The sequence below is a fragment of the Diceros bicornis genome, chromosome 14 (genome assembly GCF_020826845.1).
Source record: "Diceros bicornis minor isolate mBicDic1 chromosome 14, mDicBic1.mat.cur, whole genome shotgun sequence".
Lineage (NCBI taxonomy): Eukaryota > Metazoa > Chordata > Mammalia > Perissodactyla > Rhinocerotidae > Diceros > Diceros bicornis.
Window position 1 is genome coordinate 822,949 of NC_080753.1, and position 26,360 is coordinate 849,308.

At 37.2% G+C, this 26,360-nt stretch overlaps 1 protein-coding gene across 1 annotated transcript in view; it reads right to left on the reverse strand.

Annotated features, from left to right (window-relative positions):
- Nucleotides 1-26,360, reverse strand: part of RIMS1 (regulating synaptic membrane exocytosis 1) — a 445,223-nt gene that overhangs the window by 136,907 nt on the left and 281,956 nt on the right. Inside the window, 4 exon segments of the mRNA XM_058554050.1 lie at nucleotides 2,382-2,505; nucleotides 6,484-6,583; nucleotides 7,976-8,086; nucleotides 8,715-8,782. Of these exon segments, the coding sequence (XP_058410033.1) occupies nucleotides 2,382-2,505; nucleotides 6,484-6,583; nucleotides 7,976-8,086; nucleotides 8,715-8,782 (403 nt within the window).

The following is a 26,360-nucleotide window of genomic DNA, read 5'->3' on the forward strand; positions in this document are numbered from 1 at the left end:
AGTACCAACAGAATTATTAAAATACTATTTAAGAATTTCTAACCACTTACCTTGTGACCTAACTTCATTTTTATTTTCTCTGCACTTCTACGGGGAACAGAAACAAGAACAGTGTTCTCTGTTTGATTATTTTCCTGACTCTTCATTTTCACTCTTTTGTGCAAAGTAATTCTCATAACCACCTACAATTTATACTTCCTACAAATGACAATACCTCCTGTGTTGTGTATTTTATAAACACATTTCATTATATATTGTCTCTAGCTAATAAATTGCATAAAATGTATTTTATATGATAATTAAGAAATTAATTTGCAATACCTAAGCCTCAAGAAACTAACTATCTTCTGCTACCTTCTTCTAAATTAATCTAGGCAAATAATAGTAGATTTTTAAAAATTCAGAAACGATAATATTTCAGATAGTACAACTTCTTAGATAATCAGCCTCAAAGTCAATTAAGAAAATTAGAATTTGGAACTCTAAAACTAGGAATAAGCTTTGGATTTTATGTGTCTGTGAAAGACAGATTGTGGAGAAGTTGTAAAAAAATTTCTAAAGTAATTCTGAATCAAAATTTAATTAATGTTAATTGCTTCAGTAATATTTTAAGGCATAAATTTCCACTTGATGTTTACACAAGCCTTCTTAATTAGTTCTACTCACAAGTAGAGTGGTGGAATAGTTCTAGTAACGATTATAAGCACCAAGGTCAAGAATTCTGTATTTGGGAGGTTGGCAAAATGGTCAATATCTCAAGACGCCTGATGTCCCTTAGACCATGTTCATCCATGTGCACGTAAGTTATATTTGGAATGATTTTTGGAATCACTATGCCACAAATTATGAATATTTGCTTTTTGCTTTAAATTAATCATAGATTTACATTAAACATAATTATCAAATACAGCTTGAATTCTTCTTCCAGGGTTCAAATAATTTCTCTATTAACTGGAAAGTTGATGCCAGATTTGTTTTCTATTTAAGTATAATCTTTGTATTCCATATTGCTTTGAATTCCATAACCCACGACAGTTTAGGATTTGGCTATGAAGATTATTACTTTTTAAATTATTTGCATACAAAAGTAAAAATAACGAAAATTTATTCCAGTCTACTTTAATTGTCTGTAAGTTTTTTTATGTCACCATGAATCAATGATATTTTAGCTGATTACTTTTAAACCACTATATATCTGAAAGTATTTGGCAATGTGCACAATGCTTGATTTTAAATTTTATTTTTTAAACTTTTGATTCATTTTCCAACTTACTTACCTCTTTTCCAGCCTCATATTTACCTCAGCACTAGAACAGGTCATGTAAAACTAGCATAAATTATATAGTGTCGTTATTTTTAAAAATCTGCATGGAAATGTACAATACTTTTGCAAATGTCTTCAGTGTTTACTCAATAATCACCACTTAAAATTGGTTATAAGCTTGGCATTTTAGAGTTAAATATATATATTAATATTATTCTTTGGAACATATGATCATACATGTTCATAATGGTATTTTCTTGTGTGTTTTGCATTGACATATATTCATGAGGACAACGAAAATTTAAGGTTGCTACTTCTTCAACATAAAAAGTCTTGAATTAAGGCTCTATAATATATTAGAGAATAGGAAAAAAAAGAGAAATATTTCCAAAAATATATTCAAACATTAAGCCAACTATAATGAAACAGTTCAAAATGCCTTCCAAAAAATTATAGACTGGCAAAATGAATATTCTGGACTTTGTGGGTTTGCAAGGAAAACAATATGGGAACTCTACACACAGATATAGAAAATATCCCAATGGCTGTAGCATAATTAAATTATGCTGAAAACTGAAGTTTTAAAAAGATCATACCAATTATTCTGACCAATTAAAATGTTAAAATATTTCACACTTGCTTGATTTTAAATAAAAGTTGGAACTACCATGGGTAAAGATATAGAAAAAATATTCTATTCTTATTAGAATAAAAAGTTCATGTAGACATAGGAACTCATCACTACTGTAAACATCACAGGAAGATGTTTGTTAGTGACTCCCTTTAAGGAAATGCTACTAATTAATTTAGAATTACTAAGCATAAACAGTCTACCATTAAAAGAAAATATTTTTACTTTATATTTCACTTCTGAAAAATACATATCAATACTTTTTGATACTACAATTGTAAATTGTGGAGCTTCTAAAATGTAGTGAAGAAAATTCAGAATTCAATTTAAAAAATTAAGAAATTTTAGAAATCTAAAATGTATGCCCATAATTGAATAAAAACTATCCATGTTAACATGTACTGTATGAATGTATAAACTTCTTTTTAAAACCCTGCTAATACATGTAATTTACTAAACTTAAGAAGTAAGTTTTTTTAGCCTTACCCAATAGGCCTTGAAACAATAATTTCAACTTGAGGTTCTGATTTTGATTCTAAAATAATGTTGTAAACTTCTTCATTTGTAGCTCCCGGCAGGGGTTTACCATTCCATTCTAGAACTTCATCCCCTTGAATTTAAAAAAAAGGGTATTTTTTTACCTTATATATTCTGTTTATTTTACTTATCTTTTCTCTTTTTTAACAAAGAAATGCAAAACATATACAAATAGTTTAATTGTCTAGGCTCTGCTTTCAAAAGCAAATGGATTGGCATATAATGTCAGCTAAATGGTTCTTCTAAACACTTTTTTCTCTCCTTCTTTTATTTCTTTCTTTTATTTTTTTTCTTTTTCTTTCTCCCATAGAATATTACTGGTCACTGGAAACAGTACAACACAAGACTACCTTTATCCTTTGAGATATACCAGAAAAAATATAAAATAATCTCATGCTATGGGATGGAATTAGCACAGCCTATTTGAAAACATTAAAAAATAATAATTAGCAGCATGCCCTCCACATAATAAATGTAGGAGGCTCTATACGTGAAAGATGCTTATTAAACTGTGCGTAAATCCTGCTTTATTTTTGGTAGAAAGAGCAATTAACTTTTGTTAGCATGAATTTTCCAATTATAAGTCATGCTTTCTTGCCTTCCCCAGATGCACAGCAGCATAAAAACGCACGGGAGGGTCTGAACCCATACCCGGGGTAACGCAAGTGGCTATGGCAGGTACAAAGCAAGCAGATGTGGAGCTGGTGCATGACAGTTAACCCACTTCCAGATGTTCATAACACACGTTCTACACAGAATATACACTGTGAGCATTAAAGCAAAATCAGAAAATATTTTCAAAATAATAAAATTTAATACAGTACTCATTAGTTTCTTAAATATTCTAAGAGTAACCAAAGAGAGTGATGTGATGCTAAAATATGTGGGCTAACAACTTATTATTGTTATTTAAGTAGAGTTTTCAACATAGATCATTTGCGAAAAACTGTTTATTTCCATAAATATTTAGTGCATTCGAGGTCCCAAATGGCTCTCTGCCCAGCACCCTTCCACTCACACGGCACCTCAGCCGAAGTAGCCCAGCCTCAGCGGGACTATGAGCATCTCAAATTTTTCATGTTTCCGCTTATTTTGTTGTTTCAGTGCCTATAACATTTAATAGCTAAGTCAATATATGTTGAAGTGATAGATCAATATCATCATTATACATTTTAAAGCTAACTATAAACATGAAATCTTTTTGTGTTTAGCTAGGTCTTTTTAAAAAAAAAGTAGAAAAAATTTGTTTTGCTAGGACTATTTTAAAGCAATTCTTTTTTTTCCCCCAAGCGTTTGCTTACTCAAAAAGTAAAAAACAAATATTTAAAAAGTGCATGTGCTTCTTTGGTTGGGTAACAGAGTATCACCAATAGTTAAATGACTTCTAATAGTTTGACCTAAGGAGTTACCTAGCAAAGCTTTTCAAATAGGCAATAAATATATTTCACTATTTAAAAAAAAAAGAAATAATTACAAATTTAAAATACATTAGAAGTCTTTTAAATTTTTTTGATCAAGAAAAAAAATAAAGATTACATCATGTGAATGTGTATACATGTGCGTGTGCAAGAAAAAATATTTTCTGCAACAATACTTACCCTGATATTGTCTATTCTATTATGTTCTATTTCATTTTTTTTAAATGAAGGATGCAAACCATTAAATCAATTTTACTAACGAGTAATGAGCTGCAATCAACATTTTGCAAAAGCACTGAATCATAGAATTCCCCTCCTTATAGACAGCAACTTGGAAGCATAACTTTTAATATCAAATTAACTTAATATATGTATTTATTTATTTACAAATCAATACCTCCTAAACCAGAAGGCAGACTTTTTAACAATATTTTTTTATATATAGATCATCTCTTCAGGCAGGGATGCAGATTATGACAATACACAGATGAAAAAAGAGACCGTCTCCATCCACAGATTTGGTGGCAGAGAAATGTGGAAATGTAAACCTTTAAGAAAATGTCAAATGCAATAACAGGAGTTCACCTGAGGACAGACGTAGAGCCAGGTAGGGCCAGGGAGGCAGTAATTAGTTACTGCTCCGAGTGAGGTATCAGCAAACACTTTAGAACTGAGGCAACTTTGGATGAGTTCTGAAGGATGGAAAGGACTTCCACAGGCAGAGCACAAGAGCAGAGGGCAGACAGGCAGACAAGAGGCAGCGGCCGCATCCCCCGGGGTGGAGAGCGCTCTCCAAGGACCCACAAGCAGACTACCACGCCTGGAGGCAGAGTGCATGGTGAAGGACGCGGCTGAAACTGCTGGAAGAGGACAAAGCTACAGAGGTCTGACTGAGCCAGTGATGACTGGGAGACACTGACGAGTCTTAACGAGGACAGTGTCGGGCTCAATTTTGTGGTCTGGTGATTAAATCAGGTCGTGGTGCAATGTGTGGGCCTGAGGGGAAGCGGCAACAGAGAAAGCTATGGCGGGATTGAAGTAAGACCACCATGCTGAAGAAAGGTCATGCTGATAAAAGCAGCACTGGAGTTTCACAGGCCAATGATGTTCACGTGCAAACACAAGGGAAATGGTTCCTACATGATAACGTAAAGCAAGCAGAATTGATGATCTAACTTATTAAACATACATTTTTCAAATACATCAACTGCTTAAAGTGAAAGCACACTTGTATGTTTTATAGTTATTTAAGTTGAGCTTTTAATATTTTAGATTTAAGTTTCTCAGGCTCTGGGCACATAAGGATATAAATAAAAGAAATTAATCACTAAGGGATACATTATATAGAAAAAACCCTTCACTGAGTTTCTTAAGTAACGTTCTATTAAAACACAAAGACAAAATCAGAAGCCATCATGTCCATGACCCGATCTGCACACTCAGACTTCTGTAGTTGGCCATCTTACAACAGAGTGGTCAACAAGATTCTCAGCCTGTCCAAGGCTTCTGTCTGAGTCATGAAACAAGCCAAGACTCAGTATATTGACACAGTCTCTCCTGAAGGAGCTGTTTTCTTACTGAATCACAACCATCCCTGACAGGAAACCATACAGACTGCACCTCTCACACCAGAGCTGTGTGCAGAGCAGACAGAGAGAAAACCCTGATAGGGACTTTCTCCATATATGACACCTGCACAGCACGTCCCTATAGGAGGAACAACTAGACGATTTCCAGCTGATTTCCCAGGAGTCAATTACAACACAAGGGTCCAATAATTACAACCTTAAGGTATAAAAACTGAAAACACAGCCTAGAGATGTTGTCCTTCTATGGGTTATTAATCCCCAGTCCTACAGCCTACTCTGTTTTCTTTATAATGGTCCGGCAAATGCATGAGCAGACACTCTAGCCAAAAGATTTCTACTAAATTCTGAAGTAAACTGAGAAAAATATGTTAATATGATTTTAACAAAATTAAAAGTAAGCAATTTATCAAAAATAGGTTTTAAAGTATGTTGCCACTGAATACAGTATATTTGAACATATTAAATGATATTATTAGGTTGTGTTAAGGTTACAGAGCAACAGAACATAAATTTCCAGATACCAAGAAGTGGCACATCGTCATGAGTACAACACACATCACATTTACATTAACAAATATTTTATTACACAATCTGTGTGAGAAATGTGACTATGATGGTACTTTATTAAAAACACTGCTACTGAGTGTTTTGGGACCGCCATGAAAAACTTTAGTAACTATTCTCGCTTAAAATATGAACTAAAGAATTAAACAATGATATTATTTTTTTTACAAGGCTAAATTGTTTTGGATTTTTGTCGCCATATTATGAAGCCATCTACAAAAATTAGTAATCCTTCAGCATTTTGCATCTATGGATTTTACATAAATAAAAAAGATTCCTACTCTTATTCTTTCCAAACTGCTACTGATGTACAGTTACCTATTATTGCAATCAGTAATACCCACATCAGGAAAAAAATCTTTATTCATGCATTAGATTAGTTATTTACTTAATTGACTTATATATAACTTACCCAAAACTGACAACCACCAACTCATGCACAGAGAACACACTGTTTAAACAGTAAAAAAGAAACTTTACCTGCTCTTAAGTGCCCAACTACATCTGCCACGCTGCCCTTCTTTACTTTGGTGATGAAGGCACCAAGGCGTCCTAAGTCAGTCATTTTTCCTCCAACAACCTGGATAATCATAAACTTATAAGTTCCCAAGGCTCACACTGAAACGTAAGTTTATTAGTTTGAGGGATTAACCCTACCGTCTTTTATGATGTATTTACAATTGAGTGCAGGGACATTAATTAAGTGAAATACATTTTTGAGGAAAGGAGCTGGCAGTATAGTTTGAAAAGAAAACATCTTGTGATATTTGAGATGACCACGCGTCCTGAGAAAGTTTACGTACTGATTACTGATGCTGAGCTAAGAACACAAGGGCACCATGAATAACGTACACCCTTAGAAGACGGGGGCCTGGTCTGCCCTACTGACCGCCAGACAGCAAGTGTTTGACATCAGGGCTCATTTTTCTTTATCCTCTAAACTCATGCCTACCAATTTCTAGATGGAGATAATGCCCCACTGTCACATCAGATCTTTACATCTTTTGTACATTTTTAGTAGAATGTAGGTCTAAGCCATAAAGACTAACGATTCAAACCAAGAACAGGCCACCTTGAGGAAGCAATTCACCATGGTCCACAGAGGACCAGCCTACCTCGATCTCTGATGCTGATCACTGGAATGACCTCGGCAGCCAAAGCACTGTCTGCTCCACTCTAACTCGCCAAGTCTGAGTGATATTACCAAATATTCAGCACTTTCACTTGGCTTTTCCACTGTAACTAAAACTAAATACATCTGCAAGTTTCTAAGTTTAATTTCTCCCGATGCAGGTGCTAAGTATGTACAGTTAAAAGTGGGAGAGAGATATTCAGAGGCTGAGGTTGATCCACAATGCTTAGGGTGATTTAAAACACATATGCATGCACACATAATAAAATAAAATGCGTGTGTGTGTGTGTGTGTGTGTGTGTATATATCTCTCTCTCTACAATAAAACAATTTTTTGTGATTTATTGCCTTTTAATTATATCTGTCAGAAGTCAATTAATACTTTTAAAAGATACATTTTGCCTTTTGGTATTACTGTAAATTCTATTGCATTTAGGAAACAATCTCAATGATGTTTTATGTTGCTGTCAAAATATAATAAAATTATGTAGCCCACATTATCCAACTTTACTACCATCCATTAAAACCTTTTTAATGTAAAAGTCATCCTTGAACTTCATATTCAGAGAAAACTTCTTTAATTTTCCTATATTTTATTGCATTTATTGTTATTATATAACACCTCTGTGTGCCATATTAATAAAAATGATTTTGAAACATTAACCTAGATAAAAGTGCTAAATCTACCATAAAATGTCAATATATTAACAAGATATATTCACTAGAAGGATTTTATTTTGGAGAGGACAGAAAGATACTTAAAAACCACCGTCAGCGACTTCGCCGACTGCGCCCACCCTGTAATGCCCTGTCAGACACCCCGGCACCCAGCACACTTACTTTCAGACCCAGGAGTGCACCTGACTCCTTGGGCATCGTCGTTCTCTTGTTAAGAATAACACGTCCAATTAATCGGTCCCCCTCTTTAGATGGCTGCCACGTTACAGGATGCTATTAAAACATGAAAAAAATTAAAAAGCATAAGCTATTCATATAATGTTATAAACCAGTGTGACCTCACAAAAAGAAAATTTAAAAAAACAGAAGCTGTTTTCTTTCCCACAGACACATAATTACTGTTTGTATCATGTGTGTTTCCTCGGTTAGAAGACATTCTAGATGGAATTCTTTACTCTGGGGGGCTCTACCCTTGGCTTCTAACAGTCTTCATTTACAATTATATTTTATTTGCAGTGGACACTCACTATATACTGCAATGTTAATGGTCATCAGAACCAAGCGCATCTCTAAAAAATGGTTCTGAAGTGAAATCATTGAAATTTAAAAATACATCTGCTTATATAAAAAATGGATTCTGTGTTTTGAGTTGTTAATGTTGAGATCATTAAGCAAATAATATCTTATTTACATATAATAATTATTCAATAACTGCTTTTTCCTTAATTTAAAATTTGTTAAAATTACTCTGATAATTGGACTGTCTTGAGTGAAATCAATATTCACTCTCATAACATGTATAATGGAGCAGAATAAGATGGCTCTCTATCACCTACCAGACAAAGATAATGAACAGCCCCGTTTTCCCTGACCCCAGGCTCTCACTGCCCAGAAAGCTTACCGAACTAATAGGTGAGGTTTCCCGGCTGTGCCACGTGGCAGGATCCAACCAGTAATAATCCAAGTCACCTGCACAACAGGAGAAAAATGGGGGGTCATGCTGTCAGGTGGACACGAACCACTGTGACCTTGACTTCTTCACTCTGAGGAGTAGAGGGTCATGAACTCCATCCTCTTGACTGTGCACGTCCCAGAATGAGACACACTTGCATCAAGAGGCTGTCTCCTGAGTCTGTGGAATGAACGTATTTCACAGTAGGGGAGCACTGCCTTTCACTCTCATAAATCAGTCTAGAGACACACAGATAAGTACGGAGGAACTGGATTAACCCACCCACTTGCCCTCAAACGACCATCTGTCCCAAGGCCCGGCCTGCCATCTAGTGACACTGCCCACATTCTACTCACTGGACTGAGATAAGTACTAAAAACCAGTGTCTCCCTTTCTACTCTTCTAAACTACACGGTATCTCTCAAAATTCCTCTCTGGTCTCTACCCTCTTCCCTCATCAGCTGAACACCAGGACACGCATTTTTATGACATGGTGTTGGGTAATTAAATATCAAGAATAACTTTTAGCAAAAGAGTACATACAAACGACAGAGCATTCAGTTTTACTAAAGCCATAAAAAAGACTTTAAAAATCCTAACTTTGTAAACATGAACTTATGAACCTCTAGTTTTTATTTTTTGGCCTAAAAATATAATGCTAAAGAAAGCATCTGAGAAAAAAATACAACACAGAAAAGCAGCAGTGCTTTCAGTATCTGCAGAGGAAGAAAGACCCGAGTGGGCAACCCACGCGAGAACAAATGACCTTTTGCACTTAAATATCAGATTAAATCAATGACAACTTTTCTCTCCACAGATCTTGGGAGTGAGGGCAGCACGGCAGCCATCAGGGAACTGCCCCACTGCTGCCCGGGAAGATGCTGGGCTGATATCCACGAAGGTAGTAAGTAAAGAATGTTATGTCGATGACATTCATGGTCGATATAGGCACTATAAAAGAAATGTGATCAAAAATAAACGTGTAAAACCTGCAGGCATAAAAATTTCACACAGTTCAGTTTCTTAGCAGCTGCTTCCCCTTCCTTTAACAGAATATCTTAGAAAGGCTGAAGCAGTATGTTACATACACTACAATGAATCCTAAGATATTCCTCAAATATGCCGTGTAGACAACAGACACTCCACGAAGGGGTGGATATCAGAAATGGTGTTAGCAGAGACTATATTCTGTTAAAACTTACTCCACTCGGAGCCCACATTCCTCTCAAAATCATGTACTTTAAAGTGTACACACGGCTTGGTAACAACAATTATAAATTCTAATCTTCTACTGGACCACCTCAGTTAATGGAATATAAGGAAAGTTGTAAAAGGAAATTTTTTTCCTCCTTTATTTTTACTGTTTGTAAAACTTCATATGCTTATTTTTAAGTTGCTTTGCCTTACTATTATGACATCGCTCCTCTTGAAAGAAAAACTATTTATAACGATAATAAAATCAAAATTACTATTACATAGTGACTACTGATATCATTCAAAAGATTATTACAATTCATAAAGCTTTCTCCTAAAATTTTACATACTGAGGAACAGGGTCTGATGACTTAAGTGCTGATTCCCTCTGAAATACTGTGACAAATCAACAGGACCACTGAGACATTCATGTGGCTTGAAGAAGGAAAACCAGTCATTCAGTCAAAAGCTGCTTTGAGAAGTCTTTGAGGTTAAAAAAAATGAGAAAATCCATCCTATTTTAAAGCCTTCAAAAAAACAACGTTCGTTGTATCTTCCAGAACTTGACTTAGATCCTAAAACAGCTCTTGCTGGGACCCCCTTCTGGCTCACGCCCACTCCTCACATGGCAGTACAACCATGTTTTGCTCACCTTGCCCTGAGTAAATCGAGATATTCACATCTGAGGAGCATCTGCTGTGCACAAAGCGCTCCTTATATGCAAAGAACCAAAAGCTGATGTTTCTGGCACAATTTGGTGATGGTACTGAGCACACTTATTATGAAAACACTGCTTTCAAGCAGCAGTGTCCTATCATCTATAAGCTTCGCAGGATTATGATTGTGAATGGAGAGTCTAATTTAATCGGTTTAACTGGGATAGACATAGTTTTCCAGGTGATTCCAACGGGTAGCCAGCACTAATTCTTACATTATCCTGACAGTGGTAATAGGGATGCTACAGATTTTGCAGTTAAAAAAATTTGTTTTTCCAATTTTAGTCATACATATTATGATAGATATCTACTAAAAATTGCTAATAAATGTAAATGTAAAAATATATTCAATATCTTAGCATGCAATAACAGTTGTACATTTTATATAAAATTGCACTTTCTTCATATTCTGAACAGGTTTTAACAGTTTTCTTATCACCAATTTCATTATCATCCATTAAAATACAACATTTTTTCTTAATGACAAAAAAGTAATTCTAAAATCTAAATATGTAGTTTTAAACTTTGTTTCATCTTTTCATGTAATTACTAAGTTTTAAAGATATTATTGACTTTTTAAGTAGTCTAATTTGTCTTTATTAAGTCACATTTCTCTATTATTAATATAATAAACAACACTCAACAAAACTTCCTCCTAAAATATTCAGAATCTAGTATTTCACTACTGCGAAGCATTTTCCTTGATTATTTTCCCAGTAGATGATTAAAGCTATTGATCACCAGGTGGCATAGCTACAAAATGATAAATTCATGGTATTTGCTTATGTAATTGATATAAAAGCATTTTGGTTCTGATGTTCAATATAACTATAAGGAACAAAAGTACTATTACCATTAATTTAGATCCAGGAAACACCTCAGGTGAATTAGTCCACTGAAATGGCTCAAGTTCGCAGATGGCCAAGTGCAATGAAGTGGCATAATTGTGAGCATCATTTTTGTGAAGACTTTAAAACAGACTTTTATCCCATCCCTTGTGAAAAAGTAGATTAATTGAACTTATTTTTAAATAAGCACACAACTTTCACTGCACGAATAAAAGTCAGCTAAATGGCACACGAGCCTTCTGTAGGGAAAGAGCTTTTCTAAGCCCTGGTCATTATAATCAGAGTGTGTAACAACAAACACACGCATCTCTGTGACTGAAAATTCTGTATGTCATGACAGCTAATGTCAGAGCACGACGGGTTCCAACAAGACCAACCAAAGTCAACTTAACAAAAATACCTTCTGAGTAACACAGATGCAGGACTGAGCATGTTTGAGCACGTCAAAACCGTGAGGAGAAAACCATAATTTTAATTTCACACATCACATATCTATTTAATAATTCACATGTCAGTTACACTTGACCAAGTTTTAGAAAATTTGCACTTCTCCATGTCCAGAAGAAACATACAGTATATGTGAAACATCATTATAACCACTGGTGATAAAAATGATGGGATTCATCAATTCCAAGAGTGACTCACAGTCACTGCTCACTTTATAATACACAGCCACCACTGCCTACTCATCTCAAAAAGCAAACTGTTCTTCCTCCACACAACAGATTGTTACCATTCAAGAAAATCATAAAAATCACAGACCAAAAATCAGAGGAATCATCCTTCCCAGAGATGACCTACACTTCTTAAAATTTTCCTCTTTTATTTTTATCTTCTATAGCAAGATGTGTGTTGGAACTAAATAAAATTAGATGAATCTTAAGCTACTTTATTACTGCACATAGACAAATTAAAATATTGGTTAAAATATGTTTATTCAATGTCTGTATGCAGTACATATACAAAAGCCAACTCAGTTCTAAAAATGGGATTTTAATTTGAGACAAGGTAGGGTATTTTTAACACTGAGTATGATGGACAGCACACAAATTAATAAATATTACTCTGGTTATAATGTGATAAAAAACATTTATACATTTTTTTTTTTTTCTGAGGAAGATCAGCCCTGAGCTAACATCCATGTTAATCCTCCTCTTTTTGCTGAGGAAGACCGGCTCTGAGCTAACATCTACTGCCAACCCTCCTCCTTTTTTTTTTTGCCCCCAAAGCCCCAGTAGATAGTTGTGTGTCATAGTTGCACATCCGTCTAGTTGCCGTATGTGGGACGCGGCCTCAGCATGGCCAGAGAAGTGGTGTGTCGGTGCGTGCCCGGGATCCAAACCCAGGCCGCCAGTAGCTGAGCGCGTGCACTTAACCGCTAAGCCACGGGGCCGGCCCTATACATTTTAATATTTTACAATGACATTCTTTTCATAGGAATTAAAATCTGAAGTCTAAGAACTAAGATTAAATCTTCTAATTAATATAATGAAAATATACCATTTTGAAATAGTTTCCTCGTATTTTAGAAGTTTATTTCAGAAAGTTATAAGCCTGAAAAGGGCAAGTATGTCTGCTCCTTCTCCTAAGTTATACAGAATAATGGAGCTAACTGGAATCAATCAGCAATAATTTGTATAAAATTCCTAGAAAGCCTAATTTCACCTAAGTTAAATCAGCAGCCAGCGACAAGAAACAAATATTATCTAACCGGACTTGGTATCCAGGTCTTAAAATAAAATAGGAAGAGACACTTGTTAAATTTAATTTTTAATCATATCATCTGTGAAATAGTAAAGCCCTATAAATGTGCACCAACACAAAATCAGTAACTCACTCACAATCGAACTGCTGTCAGTCCAAGTTCCCAGCACAGTAAAAATATTGGTTCTCAAATACTTGTCAGCAATTTCACTGAAAATCCACACCACTGTCCACTCCACAATCTGATGGCAAATGCTGCATAACTAGAACAGGGCTCTGCGTCCCTTGAGCACAAGGCCAGAGCCAGGCCAGAGGCATCTCTACCCACTGGTCTTCAGCAAGAATCTCCTCAATAATTCTAAGTAACTTAAGTTCCAGTTGGGCCCAGGAGACACACAGGTGTCATTCCTTGGAAGAGCTACATTATCTCCAGCTCTTAGAGACTCATCAGGGTGGCTGCTCTCTAAACGCATGTTCGAAATTTCACTTTTAAATTCCCTTTGTTCACAACGTGCTCTGCTTCTGTCATAGAAGCAACAATACCTTTCTACCCAGCCCCCCACACATAAATTTGATAGTTCAAGTCAAGGCATCAACTACTATTTATTAAGTTAATGAGGTGTCAAAAATGTTTGTATGCAGAAATTATTTACACTCAATAGAAGCTCCAGAGTTGCACTACCCCTAGAGAGAGACTGAATAGTTGCTTGAGGGCCTGTGGTGCCATGTCCGTGTTTTATAATTTTAGGGCACAGGAAAGGAGGTTCCGTAGCTGATCTATGGAAGGAAATTTCATTAACATATTTGGTAGAGGTGATACTTTTCTTGATATACGTATCGTGTGGTGAATTTGAGAGCTAATTTTTGGAATGCCAACCCTACCACCACACAATTCTACAAAGCAGTTATATGGAGCTGAGAATCAACATTTCTGGCTGAACTCTGAGCTCAGCCATTCAGAGAAGCCCTAGACTTTGGAGATATAACTCCTATCGCATCCCATTGTTCTCTCAAGCGTAGGATGAGATAATGTATGTGAAATTGCTTTATAAGCTATAAAGCACACAGAAATGCAAGTGGTCAGAGTATAACAATATATACTAAAAAATATTTCCAATAATAATACTGATAAACATTTCTGTCAATTTTAACACCATGTCAAAATTAAGACAGGATACTTTTTTTCTAACCCATAGTTTACTTATTTGAAACCTTGAATAATCAGAGAATCTTACTGTATTTTAATTTCTCTATTAACAGTATTATATCTTATCTGATATTTACAACTATGTTGTTTCTTATAAAATATATAGAAACCAACTATTGTGTAAAAATCACTGTACTCCAAGTTGGAGACTTGTGACCGTAAGCCTAACTCGGCCATATTGGGTGCATTATGTTGAAAATATCCCTTCATCTCTGTAGACCTCGTCTTCTTCTGTGAAATGAGGATAATGCCACTTTCTCACAAAAGTTCCATGAGGATTAAATGAGATAGGACAGCTTTGTAAGTTGTAAAGGACTTTAGAAATAGAGTTTATTGTATAATTACACAATTGAGAGTAGAAATATGAAATCATGGTGTTAGAGATCAGATTTATAGCTAAATAGCAATCATAACTAAATATAAATGCAATATCGGTAACCTTTGAAAAATATGCTTTGAAATATGCTTATAAAAACGTTAACGTCACTCATAAAAAATACTAATTGGCCTGGTATAAAACAGATGCTCAAGTCTTCAGAATGAGTTAATATTTGTTTAATCCCCATTGTTAAAGGATGATAAAAAGAGTCATCACACACAGAAACAGTAACACAAACCTTCCTGTTAATGTCCACAAAGCCAAGAGGAGCCTAAGGGACTAAGAAAATGGCTACTTTACAGTCAGGCTGTCTACACATTAAGATACACGGGTTAACTCCTAACCACACACACCTGGACTGTGACGTAAGTAATGTGGTCAGGTTGCACGATGCATCCTTAATCTGAAAATAATCATTTTGTAATTTCTTCTTTATATGACGAAATTTTATGTGGGAGAATAAAATATATGTTGTGTATAAGCCAACTATGTGACCGAATTTTTCCGCATCATGAAACAAGTAGGATACTTTATCCCTTTATTTTTCTTTTTCTGATAACTCAAAATATCCCTGAAAATGTTTCCCTAAACTAGCTTGCATTATACATTAAAATTATTTGATATACACATTAGTTGTGGAATACATTTTAATATTTATATTCTAAAAGTTATAAGCTTCCTAACTTCCTAAAATTTCTTTTGTAGTTTATATTCCTAATAAAATAATCTAAATAATAACATGACTGATGGTCTTAAGAAAATAACTATAAGTTTAAATAAGTAATAGGGTCACCCTGGATGGTGGGGCTTTGGGAAAGCACACATTTTGTGGATTTACTTTAAATAGGCTAAAAGACGTGGAGAAATAAAAAGCTATTTGAGATATACACATTAGTCATCAGTTTAATTCTTCCTAGTTTTGAAAGTTTCACAAATTTAGATTTTTTGGAGTACATGAAGCTTCAGGGTTCAGAAACACTCCCAAAACACCGTGACACTTGACGACACCGTTATTGTGCACCTCTGCACGTCCTGATGCCCCAGGCCTCAGAAGAAGGCAAGGAATTAAAGTTCCCGAAAGCTCTGAACACCCACAAGAAAACCATGTGTGCGCGTGCACACGCACGCACACACACATACACACTTTAAAGAAATAAGGCTGTTCGGGGTCTGAGGAAATCTAGAGCAGACTATATTTATTACCTGTATTGAATAACAATAAAAATGTATCTGAGGCAAAGCCTAAGGTCATTGTTGATAAGACAAAAAGGTTCCACATATGAGAGTTTAGAGAGGAATAAATTTCACGTGTAAATATGATTTGAGGCAAATGACTAAGAAATTTATTGCCCAGAATCTAAATATAGAAGAGTAAAGAACTCTGAACAGCAAATCACATAGTGAACAGTCTCAGGGAGACTCTTTTCTCCAACACAAGCACTCCTCATGAGCAAGAATGTGGGAGGGGCTGCACACAGCAGGGAAGTGTTCTCTGCAGCTTTCTGACTGACCAGGCTTCCACAGTGACCCGGAGCACCCTGTTCACAAGGAGGACAGGCCGCCACGCGAAGAGCCGTGGAATAACCAGCAGAAACCCTGCAGAAAGAATCGGGGTTGGTTTGTTTTCATTGTTTGGGGACTGGATCTAACCACAGGTTTAAGAAACTGGGGTGCTGGGCAAGTTCAGAGCAGAGACACTGAAAGCACTCCAGATGTCTGTAAACATCTTTGATAAAGGAAAACATCAGGCGTTATCCAGACCTCACACCTAGACCACCAGCAGAACAATATTAACATGCAATGATAATTCTGACTGTCAAATCAATCCCTAGCTACCTCTACATCCCAAAGACATGGAAAGGAAAGATATGCAGACTGATACGTTATCATGGTTTCAGTGATATAAGTAACAAGAATAACAGTCAAATAATGATCAAGATGAATTTTTAGGGTATAGAGAACAAAACAGAACTACTTATGAGGGACTGATACTGCTTAATATTTAAAAATATATTATTAAGCTATAAAAAAATAGAAAATAGGAGCTGGCCTGGTGGCGTAGTGGTTAAGTTCTCGCACTTTGCTTTGGCGCCCCGGGGTTCACAAGTTCGGATCTCAGGCGCAGACCTACACACTGCTCATCAAGCCGTGCTGTGGCGGTGTCCCATATAAAGTAGAGGAAGATGGGCACAGATGTTAGCCAAGGGCCAATCTTCCTCAGCACAAAGAGGAAGATTGACAACAGATGTTCGCTCAGGGCTAATCTTCCTCACCAAAAACAAGAAAAAAAGATAAGAAATTTACTCTAACAAACATTTTTGGTAATATATAAAAACCAGAGCTTCCTCAAAGCAAGTTACTATAAATATCGTTTTTTGTTTTATTTTGTTTTTTGTTTGTCTTTGTTTTTACTTTGGCTATGCAAATAAATAATTTATAGATATATTAAAGGACTTTTTTTTTAAGTTGCAAATTCCTTGACTGGCAGAGGGAAATCACCAGGCATTGGAATCTGGAGAACACTTTATGCCTCAATTTGTTCTAGAGGAAACTGCTAAGTATTCGTATTCCTAAGGCTATGAAATTACAGCCACAGGAAACCAGGTTGCAAACACCGTGAGGCCACTGGTCTAAGCCTCTGGCGCAGTGTGAAAGTGGTCAAGCGGCATAAAGGCGCGTCCTCTCCGCTGGACGCCAACTCCATCTGACAAAGGTAAATAATTCCAGCAAGAGAAAGCAAGAAAGAAATGGAGAAAAAGAAGCAATATTCACAAATGCATATACATCGCATACACACTGTCTATGACAAAGCATCCAAGTTAGGGTTGGTCAAAGGCTAACCTACTGACTCAAGAAAGGAATTTGCTTCCAGAGTTTCTAAATATTTAAGGTTTAGATAAATGAGTCTAAAATTACGTTTCCAATACAATAACTTCACAATATCTTCATCTTAGATTAAATTTTCCTAACAAAGCTGTCACTGAGAAATCAGCACAGGACATCTCATGGGCCTGCATGTAAAGTGCTCACACAGCTCCTGGCTCTGTCATGGGCTGTCTCTTGAGAAGAATGGGACAGCCTTCTACTCAGGAATGCAGGGCAATCCTGTACCCCGTATGCCGGGCTGGCTGGACCCAGGACTCCACAACCCCCTAGCTGCACTGGGCTACCCCAAGTGTACTTCAGAGGCTATACACTCTTGAATACAACGTCCCTCGATATTTTTGAAATGTTTACCTTAAAGCAATAATTTCTACAGAGGTCTTTCTGAGGGATACGCAGTAAATCAATTTAGATATTCTAAAACCTAACTCTGAATTAATCCAGACCATCAGACAACCTGCACCCGGACGACACTGTGTTTCCACACGGTCCCTTCCCCCTCTCTGCTCCCACAATTCCTCTTCTGTGTTGTCCTTCAACATGCTCCCCATGGATCCAGAGGATGCTGCTGCTCACAGTGCACGGACCATGCTGCTGCTGATCTTCTCCTCTGCGAAACTACACAGAAGAAACTTCTCTCCGGAGTCGGTATCAGGAAAAGTTAGTGTGCACTTAAACAGTAGGCCTATTTTTATGTTACAGAAGCTGTAAACTTTGTAACTGATGGTACCTTTCTCAAAGCACCTGTGTCAGAATGTTTCCTGTTAAATCTACAGCCTAATTTTCTGTCCTTGTTATCCCTCACTGCGCTTTTCTACACATTTTTAACTCATTTCATATGGCCATGTTTTTACATTTCAGTAGCTATCTCAAGTCACTTTTGGTATTAAGAAAGATTTTAAAGTGGGAACTAAAATAAAATTAAATGAATATGCACAAAACATAACATAATGTATCTACTGTAACTCTGTTTTCATTAAATTACAGATTTTTCCATCCATTCATCTCAAAATATCTTGGATGTAATGGGAAACAACTAAAATGCAATTGATGTACAGGTGTTAGTGTTTCCATAGCTTAAACAGCAGAATTCAATAAGCAGCAAATGATCTTAACCTATTTGGGCATCTTACCAAAGAATGGAGAGCAAGCGAAACAGGCTTCTCATCTGGCAAAAACCAGTATCACAAATCTGAGCTCCTAGACTTTGTTCCTTCAAGAACCCAGCGGGCCCTCGCTCACAGTGTTACAGTCACAGTCACGGGAGAGTCTCTGGTATTCGGCCTCAAGGACCACTGACGGTCACACTGCACAAGAGCAAATGGCTGGTACAGACAAGCACACTGACAGCAGCAAGAATTCACAAGGAAGGGGACAGGGAAGCTTAAAAACACAAACAAATCAAACAAATCGGTAAAGATTTGTGTACCTGTGATTCTGGGAGCAGCTCTATGAACTTTACTGCACTAACTGGCAACACAGTAACTGATGTTGAAACAATAACCATTAGGCAACAGCTAAAAAAATTACTTCAAAGCATATAATCTTTTATGAAATCCCCTTTTCAGCCTTTCTGGCTTAAAATTTAAAAAAAGATAGAGTAATGTACAATACCAATGAGAAAGATTTTAATTAAAATAACGTTAACAAATAGCATCAATAACAATAAGCTGGTTGGCAAATATTTAGCATATTGGAAAACTCAGCTATCCAGAATGAGGGATTTGGAGCTAAATTTTTACAACTCTAAAATTAAATCATTACTCATAAATGAAACAAAAAATAGAAGCATGTACAGTTTATCAAATATACTGCTTTAGATTTATTGTGTATTAAAGGATTCAGTGCACTATTTCTTATTTTCTCCCTGGAATGTTCTGTTTCTTGAGATTTTGTGAATGCAGTACAAAAAAACAGGAAATATGGAGCTAAAGGCTCTTTGCATAATGTCCCACCTAGAGTGGCCAAATTATCTTCTAAAGATTCTTTTTTTTCTTTTCTTTTTTTTGCAGGGAAAGATTCTTCCTAAGCTAACATCTGTTGCCAATCTTTCTCTTTTTTTTTTACTTCCCCAAAGCCCAGTGCGTGGTTTTATACCCTAGTTGTAAGTCCTAGTTCTTCTATGTGAGCTGCCGCCACAGCATGGCAACTGACAGACGGGTGGTGTGGAGCCACAACCAGGAAGCGAACCTGGGCTGCCGAAGCAGTGAGAGCACCGAACTTCAACCACTAGGCCATCAGGGGTGGCTCTATTCTAAAGATTCTTAACCAAAATTGATGTCTCTTAAGTAAAGGCAAAGCAGAGCAAACAAAACAATCTTTTCCAGGGGATTGAGTATGTAACTGAATTAAATTGTGAAATTAACACATATTTGGTGAAAAAATTGAAATTGCATACTGTTAGCACTGATAGCTAAAATTTTCAGTGCCATTAAATCTGAAAATTGAAATTACTCTTTGAGTTATTTTATAAAAAAGATTAAAATGAACTTTATTTCAATAATGTTAATAACTTTTCATGTTTTCTAATGCAAATTTTATAAATCCATAACAAACCTTTCCTAATTAAGAGATAGTGATATCATTCACAATGAATGTCTTTAATTTTCCCAATAAAAATGAGCACATTTAAGATTAATCAAATAATTCCACTGATCTTAATAACAACATATGATCATAATACTGCACCTGGTTTCCGTATAAACCAACCCAAACTTTAGCTAATATATGCCTTATCCATCACAGCAAGAATGAGCTGGAAAAATGGATGGAATCCACAAGAAATGTAAAATTATTATAGTGATTATAACAATTCCAACATTAAGAAAAAAAGTCATAGTTTAATTTATCTTTCCCAAACTATATAGACATATTTATACATATTTTACATCAAATTAAAGGGTTATCTTCATTTCAAAATGAAGGTCAATCAATAACATCTAAACTCATTTTCTTTTTATCTGGCAAGACTACATGTAGCATTTACTTATAGGTATAAAATGTTTATTATTCATGTTTGAAATATATTCTTAAAGAACTTGGATTAACACAGATAATAAAGAAAGTACTAATTTTTCCAATGAGAAATTGTATGATTCTAGCCTGGCTTTTTCATATTTTTCACTGTCAAAGGGGATAAAAACACTGAAAGACAACATCTTTCTAGCCTTTATAATTTCACTTATTACCAAGAATTTCTACAGTTCTATGTTTTCCAAAGTGATGTACTACTAGTTTTTATAACAAAAAAATTACACAAACACATCACACACATATACACACCACATCTGCGGGCCTACTACAATCTTTGTTTGATGTAATTATCTTTGCATCATATTTTAGATCAAGTACGAAATGTGCTGTTAGTTCACAGCCATGAAAACTGTACCCACTGCAAGTGATCTCTGTACATCCAGCCAGGGCAAACGTGGAGACTAAAGACAGTAAGTTCAACAATTCTGGAAAGCAAACTCAAAAGGGACAACGTCAAGCAAAAACTCCGAAGACAGATCCTTCCCTCAGCACAAAACGTGGGTGTCTCACCAATACTCTAAAGGGTCTTTCAGATTAAACAGATATTTTGGGGGCTCAATTCTGTGGTCATTTTTTCCATCATTTTCTTGTCATCAATTTCACGTCCTCCTAGAACTGAATAGCTCTACTTACAGTAAAATCTCATAGACTAAAAAAAACCTTACATAAAGACCGCCATAACTAAATGTCTGATCTAGACAAGACTAGCCTCTGAAGTCAGGAAATCACTGCCTATTTGTCCAAGAAGCCTGTTGTCAGAAAAACACCTGGTCTCTGTGAAGCCCTTCTGAGCCGGTCCAGATGAGAGAACGCTGGTCCATATACGGCGCACGCAGCCCTTCCTCCTCTAGCGGAAAGCACCCCTAATCCCTCTGTTTACAGCGACGGATCTAAGTATTTATTTATCCTTTGGAGAGTTAGGCTTCGGGTAGGTTTCTTCACTACGATGTGAAATAACACAGTGCATGAAAATATCAAACAGTAATTCAGTTTTTTCAGCAAGAGCATTTGGAAGTGGGTCTCGGGTTTATTCACGAACCATAGGAGAGAAACAGCTTTCCTTCCTGTGGGCAAGACTCCTTCTACTGCTGAATGTCAAGTATGCTGTTTTTATGATCTTTAAGACATGGTTGGTAACCTGCCTTAGGTAGGCCCTTTTACATGGTCCATAATTAGACTTAGGGGATCTATATACTCTTTAAAATGTATGTGAAGTTTTGTACGAATAAGTGTTTTTCCACGGAGAGCCCACTGCCTCCTTTATTTCTCTGAAGGGCCCGGGATCTCCCACCAAATTAAGAACAGTGATTAAGGAGTCTGGACGAGGAGCGGCTGAGACCGAGACCCTGCTATATTGCCCCCACACCTTACGTTGGAGCCCAACACCTTTCTCCCGAGGGTCCCCAGCTCAGCGGTGTGCCTTCACTAAGACCCCCATCTAAGGTAGACAACCAGGAAATTAGGAACCACACTCAGAGAGACGAGCTTTGTGATTACTACAGTTCACCTCAGAAAGCACTTTTGGGAGCTATCAAGACTCTAATGAATCTTATTTTTAAAAAGCCTTTAACACCAACAAGCAAGAAAAACACTATACAAAGACGTGCGATAATATCTCTTTCCTGGTGCATGCCTCAAACAATTTCAGAGACATTTGCTAAAAAGGAAAAGATAGAAAAAATAACAAACTTTATTATAACCTAAATAAGTTATTAGAAAACATAATCTTGAAATAAAAGTAAAACTTCATAGTGGGTAAAAAACTGTTCCAATTTGGACCTGCTTAGAAGTTAAGAGCAAGCTTCAAGGGCTAAGTATTCTCTAGGGAAAAAAAATTGCAAGGCTAACAGCTTCTTGTTAAAAAAAAAAAACCCTTCAGAAGCTGTTAATAAGCCTACTTATTGAAAACATGTTTGTCAGAACCCCTGGCCACTACAATCAATATGCCCCCTTTTCTAAGTCAGCTTTGAAATTTGTTCAATATTTACAGTTTGTCAGAATAAGAATTTATCTCCATGGTCTTTTAAAACTCATACAACTCATAAAATCTGCTTTGAAACAACTGATTTAAGTTGACTAGGCATTCAAAAATCTTGGTTACATTTCTGCAAGGAATCAACCAACTCATTACACAATGATGACAATTACCTTCTTAAAGATAAAAGATGGCTACACGAAGCAGGCCGTCCAAAACCCAAACCCATTCAGTAGCCCACAATCTACAGGCATGGAAGTAAGTATTGTAGAAGTCTTCTTGGTTATTAATATTATTATAAGAAAATTACTAATTCTTTCATTGATTTCTCTACTTTTATAAGTTGGCACGCTTCTTCCTAAACTCCCTGGCCTTAGAAAATTGAGAAGACAGAAAGTATTTATTTTAGTTATTAAAGTGTCTCTGATGACCTGGAGAAGGATAGGGAAGAATATATACTTGCTGTTTCCTGAGATTACTTTGTCTTTGTCTTCCAAATGACCTCCATCATTTGTCTAACAGAACTCTCCTCAGGAACATTCACGGGCAATACTTCAAAATGAAATCACCTCCTTCTCCTGCAGAGCTTTTAAACCGCGCATTACTAACACCACCACGTAAAATCAGGAAGTTGGAAGAGACCTGTGTGGACAGTCTTCTGTACGATGGAGGGCCACTTTACTAATGGAGTTACTGCCCACATCCAGATATGTATAGAGACAGTAAATCACACGGGTCCTCAGAGCTAGACAGAGAACCAACCACGTTCTCCTTTCGTCTCTCCTGTGCACACATGTGGGAGCATGGACCGTCCCCGCCTCAGCCTTCCTCTCATAACGGTGGGCGTCTGTCACTAAGAGGACCCAGAAAGGATGACCAAGAACACAAGATTCATGACCTTCATCAACTAGCAATTATTAGCCACTCTGCAACCACATGGCTCAGTTTACAGTAAAATCTTTCGCTTCTCCTGAAAGAACATATTTAGTTAGTCTAACGCATGGATGTTAACCAGCATCTGACAGGCAGCAACCTGATCCACTCTTGCCAGTGGGAGGTGGCTGGGTGCTTCTTTCCAGCTGCCTCTGGGCCTCTGGGTTTTACGCCCACCCTCAGCAGAAAGTGGACCTCTTGAAAGTCACTGCTGAGAAGGCAGGCAGGAGCGCTGCACCTGAGAGGGAGCGAGGAGCAGGAGGAGAGTCACGGCTTCCAGAGAGCCCTGCGCCTCTGCAGCCAGGACCCTATCCTGCAGCACAGCGTGACGCTCCTCCCTCCCCAGGACAAGGGCCTGACAGCAGGTGCCCCCAGGCTGCCTCAAGCTTGCTCAACGCCTTGTGACAAAGTGGTTACAACAGAGCCAAGAGATTTATCAGCTTAATTTAAAAGAGCCATAATCTCCCTTCCACAAAAGCCCTAGCTGCTAAAACACTGCAAAGGAGAGAAAAAAATTAGAAGAGCCCTATTTCCCCCCTTTATTAAGAAAACTGTACACTTGTAAAAGTTCAATAGTAGTGTCACTTTCTACACAGAAATCATCATCAGAAGATCTTGAGCACCTGAAAAATGCTCTGCCATGCCCACTGAGAATCACAGGAGAGTCTTTTTTCCAGCTGGCAGAATGGAAACAAGGGACAGAGGGGTCGGTTACTCTGTCGTCCAAGGTCACACACCCGAATCTTGGAGCCAGAGGACTGCACTTTCCTCTCTGTCCTCCTGCCCATGCTCTCTGCTCTCTTCATCTCAACAGTCTCCCCTTCAGTGCACAGCCCAATGTCACACAAGACACAGGCGTTTCCACAAGGGGCTCTAAAACCCAGACTGTCGGTCAGGAGAAAGCAGTCCTGGGCAGCCTTTGTCCAAACACTTCAAAATAACAATATAAACTGATGTCTTTCTATTTTTAAGAAGATCAAGCTCTGAAGCTTTCTAATTTTAGTGAAATTCAGTAAACAGGGAAAACTGTCTTTGGCCAATCAGAAAAGGAAAATATATACTTTCTGAATAAACTGTGTATTATACCTATATCAAGTTGAGAGTTAAATACTAAATTGTAGACAATTTAATGTACACTTCAGATATTCGCTTAACCCATGAAAATAACTTCATACAATGCAACTAGATGATTGCCATTGTATTCTAAAATGATAATATATTTGTGCAATTTCCATGTTCAAAGCAAAATATTCCTTATTTTCTCCCGACAGAATCTAAACGACACATTTTAATATCTTACTTATGGATAAGTAAGTCATATAGTCCAGTAATTTTACATTTATGCATAAGATTCATATTACACTTAGTTTACCTGTTCCTGAGGGCAACGGATGAAGTAGCAGAAACTGCAGAAGCCCAGCAAACATAACAGCAGCATCGAGTGGTTAAATAAATGTTCCTGGCCTCAGATCACTAAATTCCAGCTAGCAGTGCATCAAATCCACAACACAATAAGAAATCCACCCAAATGCAAAGGAAATTTTAAGTAAAATTTCCTGTGGTCCTTGCAATCTAAATGAAAGTCAAACCAAGCCTGCAGTGTCCAACATTACACAACAGTGACACTGAGCAAGGCCACGAGTGCTGCTGTCACCAGAGCAGAGGTCTGCAGTGCACAGATCCTCATTGATTACCGCATTGATCTACAGTGCTCTGTGCTGTACCAAATAGGTCCCCACAGGGGCAGACACCACACCTCCGGGAGGGCCATAATTAACCATTTCCTGAAACAATGCAGAGACGATGCTACCTTCCTGTAGGCAGAGCCAGGAACGCCGTGGTTCCTTAGATCTGGCACAGGGGAGAAGACTCAGGCAGATCTTGAGAGCTCCCCCTTTACCCCCAGTGACGCTGCACTCAGATGACAAAGTCCAGCAGACCCCTGATGGCTCCTGGACCAGAGAACACTCACCTGAAATGATCTGCTCCCATTATCAATCACTGGCCATGGTCCTGCCAAGCCCGGTGCAGCAGATCATTCCCCCTGCAGCTTCCCCACCTGAGAGCTCTCACTCAGGCCAGTGACAACAGCTGGCGTCAGGACGCAGAAAGCAGGAGCGATGTCGGGACACGCACAAGTGCTTCTCCCGCACAGCCAGCCCAGTGCTAACGTGGCTCATCTCTGGGGGCAAAAGGACACCCCAGAGAGGCTCTGCCAGGTAGCTCTGGGGGCTAATATTTCCAAGATTCTAAAAGGTGCAGGTGTTTGATGATGCAGAGTCACAGTTCCTGGTCTAACAGATCTCACTCACTGAGACATAGAATCACTATCCTCTCACTAGGGCACTCCGTTGACTTTACCCACCCCACATCACGTATCTCAGAACAACAGCAACGTAACAACAAAATTAGTTGATTTGAAATTATGTCCTCCCCCAACTTCAATTTTGTCACGTGTATCATCCAGTTTCCAGAAACAACAGCGAACAGCGATGCAAGGCTCTAATCCACCAGGGAATATTACTGAAAAGCAGAAGCAGACTGCTGCTAGTTTGTTCTAGAAAATGAAACGATCAAATGATAAGAGAGGGAGAATTAAGAACCATCCTTTATTTATTTAAACTAAATGCACTGTGTTTACTTAAATTATATATACTTGCCAAAACTAATTATCTGATAAGAAAAAAACGAACACTGAACCATGGATCATCTCATCACCGCCA